This window comes from Pelodiscus sinensis, chromosome 11, assembly GCF_052426305.1.
Source record: "Pelodiscus sinensis isolate ZL-2025 chromosome 11, ASM5242630v1, whole genome shotgun sequence".
Classification (NCBI taxonomy): domain Eukaryota; kingdom Metazoa; phylum Chordata; order Testudines; family Trionychidae; genus Pelodiscus; species Pelodiscus sinensis.
In genome coordinates, this window is record NC_143062.1 from 20103983 (window position 1) to 20122370 (window position 18388).

The 18388-nt window shown below is 45.3% G+C and overlaps 1 protein-coding gene across 14 annotated transcripts in view; it reads right to left on the minus strand.

The window, feature by feature from the left end:
• Window positions 1-7138: 7138 nt before the first annotated feature.
• Window positions 7139-18388, minus strand: part of WNK2 (WNK lysine deficient protein kinase 2) — a 198221-nt gene continuing 186971 nt past the window's right edge. For 12 of the 14 annotated variants that reach the window (XM_089781184.1, XM_075938948.2, XM_075938950.2 and 9 more), the window contains one exon: window positions 15158-17020. In XM_089781184.1, coding sequence (XP_089637310.1) covers window positions 16670-17020 — 351 coding nt within the window. In that variant the 3' untranslated portion in view covers window positions 15158-16669. Of the gene's footprint in view, window positions 7388-15157; window positions 17021-18388 lie in introns of those variants that run through there. The other 2 variants (XM_075938942.2, XM_075938943.2) reach the window with 2 other exon arrangements.

Sequence of the window (18388 nt, forward strand, 5' to 3'; positions counted from 1 at the left end):
TTTCCTAGGCAGCATTGTGAGAATGATTCTAATAAGGAAAGGTGGCTTCTTTCTACAGTAAGGGCCCAACTGGTCTAGGGTGTATCTCTGGTAAGAACTGGGGTTGCTTGGGGCCCTAGTACTGTACATGAAACCACTAGGGTGCCCACAGCATGCCAAATGTAGTGCCATGCTGAAGCATGCAGTGTAGGTGTACAGCTTGGGCAGGTAGGTGCTAGCTCTGCTGGATCCCAATAATCCCTGAGCCCCATGGGTGAGTGAAAGTATTTTACTGGGGCTGGCAGAAAAGGGGACAGAGTCCACACTCCTTTAGCAAGGAGGCTTACCCAGTTAGGCTATGTCTACACTGCACACTTATTTCAAAATAACAGAGTTTCAAATAACGGCATCTTACTCTGACTTATGGTAACCCGCATTTCACGAGGAGTAAGGGAAGTCAGAGTGCTCTTCCTTTGACTTCCTGCTGTGTAGACAGCGCCAAAAGCCAAGTTAATTACATAGCTGAAGTCAAAGTACCTTAACATTGCTGAAGTTGAGTGAGTATCTTAACTCGACGTTAGCCCGCAGTGTAGACGTACCCTTACATTTCAAAATGAAAAACAGTGGGTGGTCTTTGGGCCCGAGGGGCAGTCCAATCCAGTCAGGACCTGGGGTGTCCTCTCCAGTCACATCTCTCATTGGGCTTTTCTGCACTGGCTCCCTGCCCTCTGCTGCTGCCCCGTGCAGAACGACACCCAGCTGTAAAGCTGGCAGCCACAGCCTGTTTGATGAGATTCCACTCTGCACCCAGATTCTCTCCAGCTCCTTGCTTTCCATATGGCCCATGGTCCTGCCTCCCAGCAAAGCCCATCCACTTGCTAGTTCAGGTTTTTTCCCCTAACTTGTCCAGGAGACAGAGAAGTTCAGTGGGGAAGGATTGAGGAGAGTTATGGTTCCCTACTTACCAGCTCCATCAGATCTTCTTTCAAGGCAAGCTCCTTTGCTATTTAACTTCTGAAAGCAAAGGGAACTTTTCTCACAAATGAGTGATGTCTCTCCCCATCACTGAGGAAACAGTCATAACAAATCAGCTGGCATGTGCTACATTTTTAGATTGTTGTGCTGGAGGCTGGGGGAAAGCTTGTGGAAGCTGGTGGGTGTGACAGCTGCCTTTCATACAGGATAAACACAAGAAGCAAGCAAGCTCCTTTTGGAGAAAGATAGCTGAAACAATAGGAGTCACTCCCCAAAACACAGGACTTTGCATGCATTCTTTGTACATACTCAGGATTGACCCAAAGAGATACCTTTATCCATCATCCATTTATCCTCTTCATAGAAACAACCCACAAGACCCTGCATGTTGGCTAAGCACTTGGGCCAAAAGGGTAACACTATAGTAAATTCTTGTTACTAAGGACTGACATGATTTTTTAAAACATAAAAATGGCTCCAGTCTACTGGGTCAGAGCAATGGTTGATCTAGCCCAGCAACTAGGGAAAACTACATCCTTGGATCTGAGCTGCTCTTCTTTCACCTCTGCAGAACAAGGGGTGTACTTGTTAGATAGTCTAGATACTTACAACAATTAGCACAAACATCTAAGGATTAATTTGCTCTCCTTGATGCTTTAAAACTGATTTGACAGCCCAATTTCATTTGTGTGCGCGGACACCAACAACCCACGTAGCAATTCTGAAACATCTAACTTTCTTTATAGCCTCCCTCAGAATCCAAACCTTACTCCAGCAAATTCACCCCTTTCCCCAGGACATTTCTTTTTCTGAGATTGCTAGAGTGCCTGGCATCAGTCTTGGGAAGAATGGAGCACAGAAACAGCATTTGGGACAATCCATTTTGGCACAATAGTGCTGATTCAGCAAAATACTTAAGCACCTGCTTAACTCTCATCACAGTACAACTCCAGAAAGGATTTGAAGTCTTTTTTCCCCTAAGGTTTGGGTATGTTTTCTCTTTAAGTGAACATATTTACCCCCTTGTTCAAGTACTTTGCTAAACCAGTGGCTTGCTTGTGTGTATTAAAATTTTAAAATAGTATCTCCTCTTAACTGCCACCAAAAATCCATTTGCTCTCAAATTAATGCATTGGTCCTTCCCAATCCACTGCTCTCCTTCCTCTCTGGTATTACACACAGTACTTCTATGTCCAGTTCAGCACTGAAACCCCCCCTCCCCGCAATTCCAAAAGGATGAGCAGGAAAAGTCTTTTAAATAACAGGGCACCATTTTGAAAGATGAGGATGAATACAGAACGGTCTATAAGAGTTTATGTCCAATAGACCCCCTACACATTCCCTGTTTTCCTTCCATTGAATCCAACGATCATCCTTCCACCTGAGAGCTCCCCATGAAACACATCAGCAGTTGTATCTTTTCTCCTGCTAGTCAGGACAGCAATATTCTTGAGCCATATGCTTATGTTAAACTCTAAAATGTCCACACTTGCCTGCGTTTGTGAGACTCAGGCTATGTCTAGGGTTTTTTGGTATCCTGGAATTGTGCAGAGCGTAATTTGCGTACCTTTTTCCAATAAAGCCCTGTACTATAGACATAGCCTCAGAGCGTGCGAAGTAGGAATGAACAGTCTCATCCGAACATTGGGCTGTATCCAGGGAAAGACCTCAAGCCCTGGGAATTACTATCAGGACTGGCAGAAGCAATCCAGAAACCATATGCTCCATCCAGACTTGATGGGGAACTATCCAATAACTATTTGTGTAAATGCCTCATGAGGCTGGTGGTATGTGGGGAGCTTTTCAAAGAGCCCCACTTTTGAGGCCAGTTATGGGACAAAGCATTTTAACAGTGGGCTGCTAGCCAAAGGAGTTTGCTGGAGTCCAACTTGGGCAGCAGGAAAGGTTCTAGGAGGAATTCGAACCCAGGTACATCAGCTCCATGGCAAACATGAGGGGAACATTGTTCTGTACAAGGCAGAGAAACTAAGAATACTGGTGTGACACCCACCATGCTTTATGAAAATTGGCTTATGAATATAAATATGCCTAACTTTGAGATGCTTTAGACAAAATACCTCATGTAACCTATCAATTTTAAATGTTACAAGCTGCTGGATCTGTTCTGGAGCATATATCATTCTTGTATGTGAAATTAGAAATAGGAAATATGAGACTGTTTGTAGTTTTACATGTGCTAATGAGAGCCATTACTGGTGCCCCTCCCCCCCAGCCTTAATGACTTGGTGATCAGTTCAACCACTTGTAAACAGCTTTGTTTATCCTTTAAGTCCAGAAGGTGGTTGGTCCTAGGAAAACATGTGACTAGAACACATGGTATTGGGATTCCATTTTGACCTGGTATTTTTTCACAGACAGGCAGGGGGGAAATGTAAAACAAAAGATTCTCACCCTTGGGGAAGAGTCTATTTAAGTAATGGGAAGCTATCAGCCCTTGGTCTGTGGTTAGCCTGGGGAAGGGCCCAGCACACAAGGATGCAAAGAGGGCTGGGTCCCCAAGTCAGAGTAAAAGAGTTTGTCTCTGACTTGAAGATTATGCCTGAAATAAGAACAGCTCTAGGGTAAGAATTTGTATGCAATAAAGTTTTGTAGTGATTTAGAACTAGCTATGCGTTTTCTATTCATTTTCACTTAGTAACTTACTTTGATCTGTCTGTTTTCACTTGCAACCACTTAAATCCCCACTGTTTTATTGAGTACAAACACTTTTGTTTACTATCAGGTCGTGGAAATAATTCTAACCTTGGGGAACAACTGTTGTGCATATCCCTTTCATTGATAAAGGGGGTTTGCCAGATGAGCTTTTACTGTGTAAAACAAAGGAAGATGAATTTATCTGGGGTTTTTTGGTCCCATTTGGGGGTTGGTTTTCTGGATGCTGTGATCTAGAACTGCATCCTCCCAGAGCTAATGTGGTTCAGTATCTGCATTGTTCTGCAGGGGGGACGGTTACCCCAAATCTGTGCTTTGTCTGGGGGAGACCAGAGGATCTGTCCCAGCTGGACAGGGTGGTAGGGAGCCCCAATGAGCAAGAGAGCAGGTGTCAGTGGCATGATCAGCACCCCAAGGAACAATTACAAGGGGACTTTTGTGATTGGGTCATGTGTCACAACTGGGTCATGTGGCACCACTCAGGAAACTCATTTTTTCACAGGGACTCCAACATAGTGAATCAGATGGCATGAGCTTGGCTATTCATTTCCATCTGGGGCACTTTTTACAATGCCTCATTTCCTACTGTAATAAAAGCGACAAATCCATGAGCCATTCTGTAAAGCTCTTTGATACAGCAGTGCCCTGTATAGCAAGCAAATGGTAGGAGGAGACCAGCATTCCCAGCCAGCCCTGCTACAGGAGTATTAAGGAGCCAGTAGTAGGGAGTTGCTGCTCTCCCAAAGAGGCAGGGGCTGGTAGGCCAGGGTTTCCTCCATGAAAGTTCTGAGAATCCCTGCTCAGCTCAGTGGAGTCTAGAAGGAATGTGAGGGCAAAAGAAGGTCCTATCACAGGGACACTGCTGCAGGGAGCACAAGAGGGAGGGGGTTAAGCAAGGGCTCCTGGGCATTTGTGCAGTGGGGAGGCTCAGCCCCTGGAACGTTGCAGTTGCCAGATGGCCAAGCCATTGGGGAGAGCACCCGTTAAAACTATAAAGGGTGAAAACACCCAGCAAGATTATTGTTCAGTGACATGTTGCCATGGAAAGCTGAGTCATGACGGAAAGGGCAGGCCTGTGATAGACACACTCATCTTGTGTGGAGCAGGCCGGCTACTCCCACAGCTACTCCACGGACTTGCATGGGAAGGTGTTTCTTATTTTCACTGCTTGATGGAAATGAAGAGGAAAACTGCTGGAGGCCCAAAATCAGAAGTGAGCCATAAGAATGTGTAAATCAGACCACTTGGTTTTCAATGAGACTTTCACAGATATTTACACCACCCACCCGGGCAAGGGAGTCAAAGGTGACTGATGTCCACACAGACAAGCTAGAAGCAGGTAAGAACAGGTAATTTAGAAGCAGCCCCCACCCTCTTACAGCTTCCTGGTGTGAGCCTCAGATCAGCTTTGATTCCCTCAAACCCACGCAGAATGGGCATATCAGCCAAGTATTAGGATCTTCCCTTTTCAACTGCAGTGGTTATTTGTGACCCTGATTTTGCTGAGACTTATTATTTACGACATGGTAGTGTTTGGCTTTAATGGTTTCTTGAGCCGGTGTATCTAAGTTCAGGTTGATTTAAAGGAACTCCTTGTACCTGCCGTATCCCCATAGCAGGACTGTCCCCAGTCTGCAGAGATTCATTTGCCTCCTACAGACGAGATACCTTACAGAGCTTGGACTGGAGGGATGTAATGGCTTGGAGAATGATGGCATCAAAATAAGGTTTTATTGTTGAGAACTGAAGTTTGGAAAGGACAGACATAGCAGGCGACCACTACTTCCTACACACCAGCCCGCCTGCAGCCTTATGAGGGGAGATGACAGTGAGGGCAAGGTGTGTGGAAAATCGGGACTGCATCCTTCCATGGTATCAGAGGAAAGGAGGGGAGAGGTCAGGGAGTGTATTTAGAATACAGACAGCTGGAGGGTGGAAGAGTTTGGGGCCCTGAGATAGCAGCTATACCAGCATTTAAGGGGCCTAGCAGAAGTGCCAGGCCGTTGGACAAGATGGAGGGACCTCATGTGGAGATGGGACTAGCCCATCCCGCCCCCGTCAGCCCTTCAGAGCTGGTCAAACCACGCTGGCCGGTGCCAATTTAAGGGGTCGAAGGCTCCGGCTGCCACTGCTGCTACACTAGTGGGTGTCGGGGAGCCCTGGATCTCCCCTTTTCTCTCCACCCCCTAGGTGAGAGGGCCTGCCAGCATTCTTTAGCTTTCCCCATGAGAGCAATAGAAAGACACCCAGTTCCTAAGCACTTCAGTGGGAACCCACAATCTCATGAGATAATTGCAGCAAACTCATTTCTACATCAACTTCACCCAGGGGACAGTAAGAAGCTGTCTTCTGCAATTCAGGAAAGAGAAATCACCCACTGCATAATTTCAGCACGTCTTCTGGTGAAGGCACTTTTAAAGTATTTTATAAATTGCTCCAGTTACTGGTTCTCTTTCAGAACATTTTTAGACTTAAAGTAGAAGAGACATGACAACTGTATTTAACTCTGTCAAGAAAACGTGGCTAGTCTAACTTAAAAAAAAAAAAAAAAAAAAAAGCAGCCAGGTAACAAGCTTATTCTCCAGCAAAGTTGCCTGTAAATTTCTCTGGCTGGATTACACCAGCTTTAAAAAAAGATTAAAACATTTCTCTTTATGACGGGGAGAAATAGAAATGGTTCTCATGCTAGTAGAATTTGAATAAATATGCTTATTTTTGTGCCTTTTGGAAACTAATTGAATTATGATGAACTGTAGGAAGCAAAAAGAAAGTGAAAGACAGACCTACGTGCCTCCATGGGGCATGCCAGGCATTTGTGGCTCTCCTGCTGGAGCTGTGCCCCTTTGCCCATCCTATCCCACTCAAAGGGGGCCTTTTTGGCAACAAAAAGCAGTGATCTTAGGTCTCCTAGAGTTGCCCAGGGAGGTCACCCAGGATCAGCTGTGGCAGAACTCAGAGAATTGGTTCTCCAGCAGTTAGAAGGGCTGGGAGGAAACAGAAGCCTATTAGGGCCTAACCAAGCAAGGTAAAAAAATCCCAGAGGTGTAGCCGTGTTAGTCTGTAACTTGAAAAACAACAAGCGTCCTGTGGCACATTAGAGACTAACCAAAGTATATAGAATCATGAGCTTTTGTGGGCAAAATCCACTTCATCAGATGAATTGGAGTGGAAATAACAGAAACCAAGAGATAAGGCCTGGCAGCTTCTTCCAAGTCCCTTGGACTAAGTGGGCAGTTCTGGGTGCATCAGGAAAAGGTTGGCAATCCAAACGCCCAACCTGGGCAGGGCTTAGCCCCGCGAGCTCTTTTCTGAGTCAGCGAAAGGTTGGCTGTTCACACTGTGGAATGCAAAGCCCAGGTGGCCTCTGAGTTAAATACCAATCTGAGTGCTGTCATGTGATACAAGAGATGCTCGGCTGGTGCAGGCCTATGCAGGGCCTCACCCCTTCTCCTCGCCAGCTGCTCCTAAGATCTCAGATCAGAAGTCACAAGAGAAGGGAACAATCTCAGAACAGAATTCTTTTCCCCCAAAATATTTTCCATTTATTTTTGTAGAACATTTGTGTTTCCACTTACAAATAAAAAAATGCTTAGAAAGACGTTACAAAATTGTGCAGAACAGACCAGAGCGGTACAGCACTTCTCCTGCTGTATCATTTTGCGTCCTTCTCTTCCTCCTCCTTAGCTGACGTAGGCCCTCGTGCTTGGCACTGCAGCTCAGCTGGTTCTGCATCAGCTGGTGGCACTCTCATGTTCAGAATCTAAAAAACAAAACCGCCACATCAGATTACAGACCCAGAATATTAGGAATAAAGCTTCATTAGAAGGTGCCTGTCTGCTGTGGGCACTTGAGGTGCCTTGTGGAAGCAGAAGTCAATCACCCCCCAGAGGAGCGACAATGTCCATTTGTGGCCTGCAAAAAGTTCTCTCCAATACCAGGATATTTTAAAGCTCTTATATAGGGGCCATCTGAGCACGTCTAAGCCACTCAGTTGGGACCCAAGGTTCGGGGTGCAAGCTTTCCCCTGACATCTCACACTGACAGGGGGAGTTCCAGTCCCTCAGGAGATGGTGATGGGGGAAACCAGAGAATGGATCCAGAACTGGTGTCAATGGATGGCAGGAGAACACTGGATGGAGATTTCTTATTGTATTAGGGAAGCAAGGGGGAATCTAGCCTGGGCCCTGGTTGATATTCTGAGTCTTGAGTTACGCCACAGAGATCTCAGTCAGCTCAAAGCTGCATGAACCCGGCCCAATATCTTGCTGCAGCACAACCCAGAAACGGAGCTTTTGCATTGGTGGGGCTACCCATGAACAAAGGGGCTCTGCAGGTTTGGCCGGATTGTCCAAACTGGCCCTGCTTGTTTAAAAGAAAAAAGGCCAAGTCCATGGCCCACTGAGGACCTGGACAGCAGAGACACACAAGCCAGGACATCAGAATGCCAGGTGTGAACAGCATCCTGCAGCCCCTCCTGCCTGCATGCCGTACAGTGCAAGAGGCTGGGTAGGATATAATACGTTTTGTAGGGACCTCGAACCAAGTTCACTGAGCTTTAAAATGTCCGCATCAAAAGCTCAAGTCATGCACCTCCAGGCAAGCACAGAGCAACACACAAGCAGGGACATCTTTTCCCACGCCCTCCTCATGCTTCCACAGAGTCTGCGTTAGCTGCAGTCACAGATTAGCTTGTTTCGGTAGCCCCCAGCAAGGTGCACTGAAGTCCTCCCATCCACATCACAGAGGCATGCACAATGGTGATCGGAGCTGCAAGCACATTGGGTTTATACAAGGCAAGGCACAAAGTTTGCTAGGCTCCTACAGTATAAAATAAAATGAATTGCTCTCTTTGAGCCCATAGGCTCTTCGGAGCAAAGCATGGATAAAGGGGAAGGATGTTGATGTTTGGTACAGATGTGGTGTTTGATATTAAATCCAATCCATCTTTTCTCCCTCCCATCACTTCAGCTGCACTGCCCTGCCCTGCCTGCACGTGTCACTAACCCACTTGGAAAGGTAGTAGAAGTTGCCTTGACTGACTTCTACTGTCATTCTTCCACTTGCTTTTGATCAAAAAGTCTAGTCCTGCACAGGCTTGGCTCCTCCACAACACTCAAACAACTTCCCATTAACAGTAATGAAGGCCACTTAGTCCTTCTATGCCACTTTTCAGCCACAGAGCTTAGAGTGCTTTAACAAAAGGTGGGTGAGCATTATGTCCATTTTACAGATGGAAAATAAATCCAAGCTCCTCTCAATCCCCAAGCATTGACATCGACAAGATGAACTCTCAGGGGTTTCAGTTACAGACAATATTAACTTAATGCTGCTAGAAGCTTCCCAGGCATGCCAAATGTTTGTGCTTTGCACAGAGATGATCCAAACACTTCAGATACTCGGGGCTGGAGCCTGGAAGTCACTCTAGAAGAAAAGTTCCTCAGCCCCGGCCAGACCTAAGAGCGGACAATCACTGCACCTTCACTGCATTGCAACTGGCGCTCTGAAAAAAGCAAGAGGGCCCAGCAAGGTCACAAAATAGGGCCACGTCATTATCCCAGCCAGGTTTTGTATGCTATACATGCTAGAGCAGAAGAACTGTCCAAGGTTAATCCCAGGCTCCTCTACCGGAGCTCAGTCCAAAGGGAGAGCCATACCACCCTGGCTTCATAATTGCAAGCCAGAGTCTAGGGCAGGATTGACAACCATCGGCAGGGAGCCCCTCGGGGTGATCCGCTGGAGGGCTGCGAAACATGTTGTTTACATTCCCATTTGCAGGCATGGCCCCCCGCAGCTCCCATTGGCCAGGAATGGCGACCTGTGGCCACTGGAAGCTACAGGGGGCTCCTTCCTGCAAACTGCCACATAAACAAAATGTCTCATGGTCTTTGCAAGCCAAAAGTTACTGACTCCATGTCTAGGTTAAAAATAAAACATACAAAAATCTAAGACTAGAAATAGAAGAAAACAAAAAACAAAACGAAGAAAACAATAGTAATAAAACAATATTGCAGGTTGAACCTCCTTGGTCCGGCACTCTTAGGACCTGACTGGATTTTGCCAGACCAAGGGAGGTCATTTCTGGCTCCCCTGCTGCCAGACCCTCCCCCCCCCATCCTGTCCCCTCCCCCACAGGCTTCCTGGCTCCCGCCACAGCCCAGCAGAGTTGCATGCCAGCTCCAAGCCTTCCTGCAGCCCAGATAAGCCGTGCACTGGCTCTCCACCCCCTCAGGCTCCTTCCTGGCTCTCGTCCCACCACGCAGCCCATCTGGGCTATGTGTCGCTCCTCCCCTACCCATGGCATCACGCCAGGCTGCCAGCCCCCTGCAGCGCACCAGGATTCTCTGATCCTGGAACATTCTTGGTCCTTCCAGACCACAGTTGTGGCCAGAACAGAGAGTTCCGGTTTATAGAGATGCATCCTGTTGTATCAAACACCTTTGTCCCTTTGCTAGCTCCCCAATCACATAGCAAGATACACATCCCCCAAGGACAATGGAAACATTTCTGTGTATACACCTATGCACACAGACCTGCTACCCAATCCATTGCTCACAAACTACTGCAGCTCTCAGCATCTTCTACAAAACAGAGTGACGAAGTTTAGAGTTGAAAAGGGAAGACGGATGCAGAACCTTCCCAGTTAGTATTTAGGGCTCTGCCTTGAACTATTTAGTTTGTGACCCCTCCCTCTAGGCCAACTGCTTCAATAAGAAATGTCTGCCTGATCTCAGCGGGCTGGCAAGGATTCAGGAGCTCTGCAGGTTTTTGCTATATACTTTTCCATACAAAAGGCACCTAAACCCTGCTGGATAGGACCTAGAACCTCTGCTTATTTTGAGAAAGAAAAATCTCCTTGACTCAACACATATAAAAACTGAGAAATCAGATTAAAATTGTCAATGGGCAAATTGCAAAGATGCTGGCAGGATGGTCGCTAGTCTATGCAAACCCCACCTACATACACATGCTATTGGGGGGTTTCATTCCAAGTCTGTGGGGTTTATTTTGTGGGTTTAACACATCCCACTGGTTTCTGCAGTGAGAATACTGCACAGGACATTCTTTATCTTGCTGAGATCAGGACATTTAAATCTCCAGTCTGAAAAGAATCAGCAAGTCCACAAATCTGACCCCACAGGTTTGCTGGTGGGCACCAGAAAATGAGCACACAGCTGTGAAGTCACTTAAACCTATCAAGTTTGATTTAAGGATCTTTCTGGCAGAGGCACAATCCAGTTCTCCAAGGCAAGCTTCAGATACCTGAGTCACAAAAGACCATCCTCTCTTTTCCTACAACTCCCTGCTTCATTCACTAAATAACTAACAACTCTGACCTCATTCCTGTGCCGGTTTTCTCTTTCGCTGTCCCTAGTACTCAGTTGTGACCTAGGCTTAGTGGTTCCTCCCCTTAGCTGAGGGGATAAATTTTTAGTCTCGGGCAGGCCTGGGCTTGCCTGTCCCACTCCTGCCAATAGTACACAACAAATTTCTGCTACCAGTGATGCAAAGGTCGTACAGATGGCAGCATGGTTCACTACACAACCCTGACGCATTCCTAGAACAGGGCTGTCACGTGCCCTTAATGAGGCAGGCGTCTTGTGGACCAAAATAGTATGTGATCCTGTAAGGAAAGCCTGTCATAATGCAAACACACAAAGGAACTGGGTTAAGGTTGCCCTGGCAACTTAACAGTGGTGTTTGCTAACTGGTGAGTGCCTGAATGCTTTTAACTTTTAAAAAAATATGATCTCCTAAGCTTGCCAAAGGTTAAACATAGGAGAAAAAAAGAATTAAGAGACAAAAATGCCATCATGGGGAACCATGCTGGCTCCTCACATGAGACCTCAGTACGGCTGGGCTCTTTAGTCTCATGGCACAGTCTCTACCATAGGAGCCAGCAGAGAAATAGATAGTAGAAGGCGGCTCTTATCTTCTCTGTTGGCCTGGCATGGAAGGGGGATAAGACACATTATGCCAGGGGGGTTTAAAGATACTTGCCAGACAGAGGTGGAATGGTGAGCCAGAGGGATAATGGGTTCCCTCCCAGGTTCTGCAAGGGGGTGTTCTCTCGTGGGCACAGACACTTCTACTTCTATCCACCACCTCAGTTCGTGTCCCTGCCACTTTCCCTACTGCCATCTCTCGCAGCTACTGCCCTGGGCCTCCCAAGGACTCCTGGCCCCCTCCCTCCTACACTCACCTAATCCTGCCTCTCTCCACCCCATCTTTTGTCCACTCTGCTCCAGCCTGAACTTCCAAGTTCCTGTCCTCACTCCCTTGCTTCTCACCCTTCTGCATTGGGGTCAGTTGGCTTCCCCTTTCTCCTTGCTGTCTGAGCCCTGGCAGGCAGGAGTACTAATGGGAGAATGTCTCCCCACTCTCCGTCAGGTGCCTAGCACCACAATGCAGGGAAAGTCTTGCTCAGCCCCTAGTGCCCTGGATGGAGCATGCTCTGTCACTTTCCAGGGATGACACATGCAGAGTCTAATCTTCAGAGAGGAGCTGTGCAAGGCTGGAGCATTGTCAATGCAGACGCCATCTTACAAGAATTTAGCTGCTAAATTCCAACACATCTCTATGGAGCACGTGCAAGCGGATTTTTCAGGTTTATAATCTGGGCAGATTTTCATAGGAATGACAAATGGCACATTCCTGACCTCAGGAGCAAGCGCCCCGCAAAATGCAGAGTCTCTGCTCAAAAGGAGGGAGACACTGGAGTTTCTCAAAGCATTGAAAGGATCCTCCCTTACCTCAACATGAGGGAAATATTCCCCTCCTAACCTTATTCTCTGGTGAGCTGAGCTGCTTTATCTGCAACACTGTAGAAAGTTCAGTCTTAGGCGAACACACAGTATGGAAAATTTCAGCCTGATCAATTTAAGTTTGGCAAAATTATAATCAGCTGATATCAGGGTTTTATAATGGAAAATGCCAGGTAACTAATGATAGGCAGCAGATAATGACAGTTACAATATAGATAGATACAGATACACACAGTTTCCTTTCCAAAGACTTAACATGAACACATGCAGCTAGCTAGAAACATTTAAGAGAATATAGGCCTCATGTCTTGATTCCTCCCACTATTTATATTGAAATGTTGGGAGAGCATTGTCTAACAGAGACAAACAACAACTTTGAGTACAGGTTGAACCTCTCTAGTCTGGCATCATAGGGACCTGAATGGTACCGAACCCCAAAATTTTCCAAACCCTGGAAGGTCACCATTTTGTCTTGCAACATTATCAACACTTCCACTGCTTACTGGGCTCTTAGAAGAGATTTAGGGGTAAAATAGGTAAATAACAGCACAGAACACTGAGAGCGGGGACTGAAGGGCATAAACAAACTTTATGGGACCACAGAAAACTTGGCCACACCCATGGTAAGTGGACATGTGTCTAACTAAAATCATGCCTGACTATGGATGTTGCTGGACCAGAGTGTGCCAGACTAGAGAGGTTCAACCTGTAACTGCAAGTCACATGTACAAAGAGTATAATTCAGCGGTTGGTGCACACAAAGGATTTTTTTTGGAAGTCCTTACATCCTCTAAAAGCTGTGAACACACTAATATGGGCCAGACTTGGATCCCCTTGCTGACAATCAGGAGTGCCTGGCTTGACAAGAAGGATCACTGATTTCACTGGAAAGAATCAGGACAAGGCATTACTCGCCATGAGGAGCAGCAGCAGAATTTAGCCCTAAGTTAGTAGCGTGAGAGATTTCCACCCTAGTGACGATTTGGATATTAAAAAAAGATTTAAAAGGGAATATCTATAAAAAGATATTTTCAGTAAACTGTTAACTTCTATCTCCACTACTCTCCACCCCTCTCTCTAGTTTGTACATCACAAATCATTTTAAAAGCACCATTGTACAGAGAATGTTCAGGAATAGTACTACTATATATGCCTCTCACTCAACATTTACTTCTGATGGCAACATTAAGTTATCTGGGCCAGTACTATTTGTGTAAACACTATTATTGACTCTTCTTGGACATGCAATAGATGACTGTATACCTGTATTAATGCAGTTACAATGCTGACAGATCCTGGTCGTCTGCAGGCAGAATTGAACCTGGGACCTTTGGAGTTTAGTCCATCAGGCTGGTACCTAAGGCTGTATAATGGACTCATTCTCTCTGTGAATGATCTCAGTGCCACTAGTGAGGACAGGGCACCACACCCAGAAGGTGCGTGGGTTACACAGCAACTACTCATTTTAGAACTTTAAGAAAAGCTGAATTCAGGAGAGTCTTGGATCTAATGGCTGCCCACCTCATATACACCAGGAAGCTGAAAAATGGAAATAGGTGCATCAAATGTCTGAACTACAGTTACTCTCCTTCTGTCGTCTCTGCAATGTAGTCTGAGTGAAAGTCTTGCACGAGCGTGTATGGTGCACACATAAGAACATAAGAATGGCCGTACTGGGTCAGACCAAAGATCCATCTAGCCCAGTAGCCTGTCTGCCGACAGTGGCCAGTACCAGGTGCCCCAGAGAAGGTGGACTGAAGACAATGATCAAGCGATTTGTCTCCTGTCATCCTTTTCCAGCCTCTGACAAACAGAGGCCAGGGTCACCATTTCTATCCCCTGGCTAATAGCCTTTTATGGACCTAACCTCCAAGAAATTATCTAGCTTCTCTTTAAACTCTGTTATAGTCCTAGCCTTCACAGCCTCCTCTGGCAAGGAGTTCCATCTACTACTTCAGGGCTGATCTCCATGTGATTGTCACATTTAAATTCTAATAGGCTGAGTTACAAGGGGAGTCTTGGTACTTCATCAAAGGAGAGTCACTCAAATTCAAGTGTCTCTTCCCATCACCGGTCTAGCTCTGGTGGCTTAATGGCTCTATGTAGTGTTGCTGATGCTACAATTCACTCAAGATAAGCATTGGAATTTCCAGTTGGGTTTGAATCCCAGTCGAGATTCAATGTAGCATCAGAAAAACTGAGGCAAGAGATGCAAGGAACACAACTGAAGAGGCATATGCTGTGCTGACGGCTGCATGCCCTGGGACAGTGGCAGTTACAGGCAGCTGCCAAAATTGGGAAAGGCGGCATTAGCCTCTTAAAAGCAAGAAAAGGAGAGATGGCTTGGGCGGGCAGGTGGAGGAGAGTTGTCTAGTGCCAATAGAGAACAACACGTTTCAAGGTTTCAGGAAAACACTAAGTTTTCACGCAGTTTTCAAGCACAAAATGTTTATTTTTTGTAATATATACAATCTCTTGGGGTTTTTAGTGCCACTGACTTTGTCAGTATACAAGGGGTGGACTATACATCAGGCAATAGCAACAAACTGTAAGATCCAGTGCAAGCTGAAGGAGAAATGATGTGAGAACATATTTTCCATATTTGCTCAGGAAGCATACAGACATGAATCTAAAGAAATAAATTAAGGATACATGTTACAGAGAACAGAAATCTCTTACTACAGTAAGTATTTTGCCCAGGCAGAAGACTCTGCATAATTGTCTATAAAATTCAATTCTAACTGAATTGATGGAATAATATATTTAAAGGGTACCAATCAAATAATGTAGACAGTTATAATGTTCAAAGTACAACAGAACTATACAATTCACAGCTTGGCAGCACAAGACATCTCCACCCTTCAGCAGGTAGAATAAAATGTCATTGCAGTAAAGAAATCTAGAGCAGTGTGCCTTCAAGTTTGACCATGTAATGCTTTGTTACCGGTGCCCATAATGATTTCCCTTAGTGCATTCTATTAAAATGAAACTTACCATCCACAAAAGTCAGTTTTAGTGGGTTACCGTGTGCCTTTTGACTGAAAGGTGAAGATGCAGATTCTATGCACAGTAAAATGGATAAAAAGCAACTGTCAGAAAGGAAAGGGGTGTCCTTGCACCTACAGTGCAAACTTAATTAAAATTGAAAAAAAAAAATCAAACCACAATCAAACACCAAAACCGAAGGATTCATTGCTCCCATAAGAAAAAAATAAAAAAGAGCTTTGCACTTAGTTCCATGTCAGGGGGAGTACTATTAGCACTTCAGTGACAAAAAATACCATTCTTAACCAATACTGCTGGTCGAATTAAAGGGAGAGTACATGCAAGTACTATACTTACATAGTTCTTATAGTAACCGGGAGATGGGTTGTCCTATAATCAAGATTTCAGTTAGATTGTTCGGCTATGAAACATGCATCGATTCATAATTGAATTGAATTACACAAGCCCGTTGGGGGGGGGGGGGGAATAAAATATAACCAATTTGCTGCTGAACTAAAAGAAAGCAGTATTTGCCTGCCTGCTCCCTGTAACAAAAATAAGTTGTCGTCTGCAACAAATTTACCAACGACTGCATAACGGAATGAATTGCACTGCCCAAAAGGTATTCCCTGTACTTATATACAATGTACTTCCGCTGATCCTGTAAATGCTTCTATTTTAAAATGCATCTTTCACTACTCATTGTAGAAATGCAAATATATTTAGATCAGTTTCTCAAACAAATCTCACCTTGCAAACTTACAAATTTAAATTCAATCCACTACTTATAATAAAAGCATTTACAGTAGAAAATGGAATGAAACTAATCAAGAGCTTCAACTGTAAACCTTCAGTATATTTGCAAATTGAAACAAAATTTAAACTCAGAAGCCGATTGTAAATAAAATACACCTTTCAAATATTTTTACATTTCTTTCCAGCGGGGGCTGAAAAGCTTAAATTCAAGGCACTGTACTCCTGCAAGGGTTAATACAATTTTGTAACCTTCAAGTACATTAACTTTAAAGATTGCAAGTGTGGAACACCGGAACACAAGAGAATAAAGTGTCTTTAGCAATGAAATTTAAGCAAATATTGCCATAACAAACCACCTATCTTTCGTGAAAACATTTCACAGTGATTGCTTGATGCAGTGTATGGCTGTGTATGCTATTAGGCCTGTACTGGGTGCCAGCAGTAGAACCATACCTCTTCAAACACATGTGGCATCTATAGGCTCAAACACTCAGCATTCCAATTTTGAAATCATCCTCCTCTATCAAAAGGCGACAAAGCTATGTTTTGTTCATGTTAGGGCCAGGTGGATGGACAGCAGGCTGCTGCAGTGACACTGGAAACATCTGCAAGGCAGTTTTGCCAAGAGCTGGAAACTGTGCAATACTCTGAGTTCCTACAATCCCAGGTTGTGCTGCTGTGCCCGACCACTGCACTCCATAAACTGGTGTAGGGAAAACTCCTCCATATTGACAAAGAGGCATCACATAAGGCGTTACTGTGCCAGAAAGGGTAGTACCTGGCATAGGCACTGGCATGGATGGCGAAATTCCAGAAGTTAACGTGGCTGACATAGGACAAGACACTGGAACAATGCACTTTTTCCCCACTCCTGTTCTGACTGAATTAACCTATAGAAAGACAAATAAAAAAGCAAAGCTATTAAGCTGATCCTCTCCTCACTGACCAATGCAGTACTGTATTTTCTGAACTATGAAAGTGGTGTAAAATTGGTCATTTTCACCCTAATGACGGTAAGTGATCCAGCTCTTATGAGAGTCTCACGCTGTCAAGTGGCAAAGATTTTGACTGACAGGGGGAGTAATACCCCACTCTCGCCTTCCAAACAGAAAGCACCTCTGCGAGAGACAGAGATGGGAAAGGATGCAAAGAATAATCTTGCCCCAAGTTCTTTGGCCTCGTCATTATTAAACAGCTACCAACAGAGACTTCCTGTAGCCTCCAAGTCAGAGAACATTACTTACTCCTCCTCAGCCCGTGCAAGAACGGGAGAGATACTATTTATCCTCCAACTCTCTAAGGACTGGGCCAGATTAGATCATTACAAATACATTTTGATGCAGGAAAAAACGCAGATGCCTGTATTTAGCTGCGTCAACTACTTAGCCAAAAAAGGGCAGGGCATGCCACTGAACAAGGGAGAGAACTCAACAGAGAAAGCCACATAGCAATGGTTTCTTTAAGTAATCTTTATGGGTATGTCTACACTACCCTCCTAGTTCGAACTAGGAGGGTAATGTAGGCATACCGCACTTGCAAATGAAGCCCGGGATTTGAATTTCCCGGGCTTCATTTGCATAAGCGGGGAGCCGCCATTTTTAAAACCCCGCTGGTTCGAACCTCGTGAAATGAGGAGTAACGGTAGTTCGAACTAGGAAGCCTAGTTCGAACTACCTAGTTCGTGCCCCGTGTAGCCGCGCTGCATGGGGTTCGAACCAGCGGGGTTTTAAAAATGGCGGCTCCCCGCTTATGCAAATGAAGCCCGGGAAATTCAAATCCCGGGCTTCATTTGCAAGTGCGGTATGCCTACATTACCCCGCTAGTTCGAACTAGCGGGGTAGTGTAGACATACCCTATGATCCTCCAACTCCAACTGGCCTTTATGCCTGCCCAGGACAAACAAAATCTTAGCTGAGTCTCCCATTGAACTTCCCCAGGTCTTTAGAATCCCAGCAAAGGGGCAGGACTGGGGGTTAGCCTCAGTAGTTCAACCTCATTGCTCACTGAAACAATAGTATCTGGAGTTTCCATGGTGGTGTGACAGAAAGGGCTTTTTCTTTTCTTTGTTTGGCTTCATGGGAATGATAAGATTAATAAGAGAACAAACACCACAGGAATGATTATAATACAAGGCATAATCTGGTCTCCCTGTGGACTGGTTTAGTTTTTAAATGGATACATAATTTACAACTTCCAGAAATGTTTGCCCCACATCAGCACCTGTTCCTGAAACAAAGATACCAGTGTTTCTTTGAGTT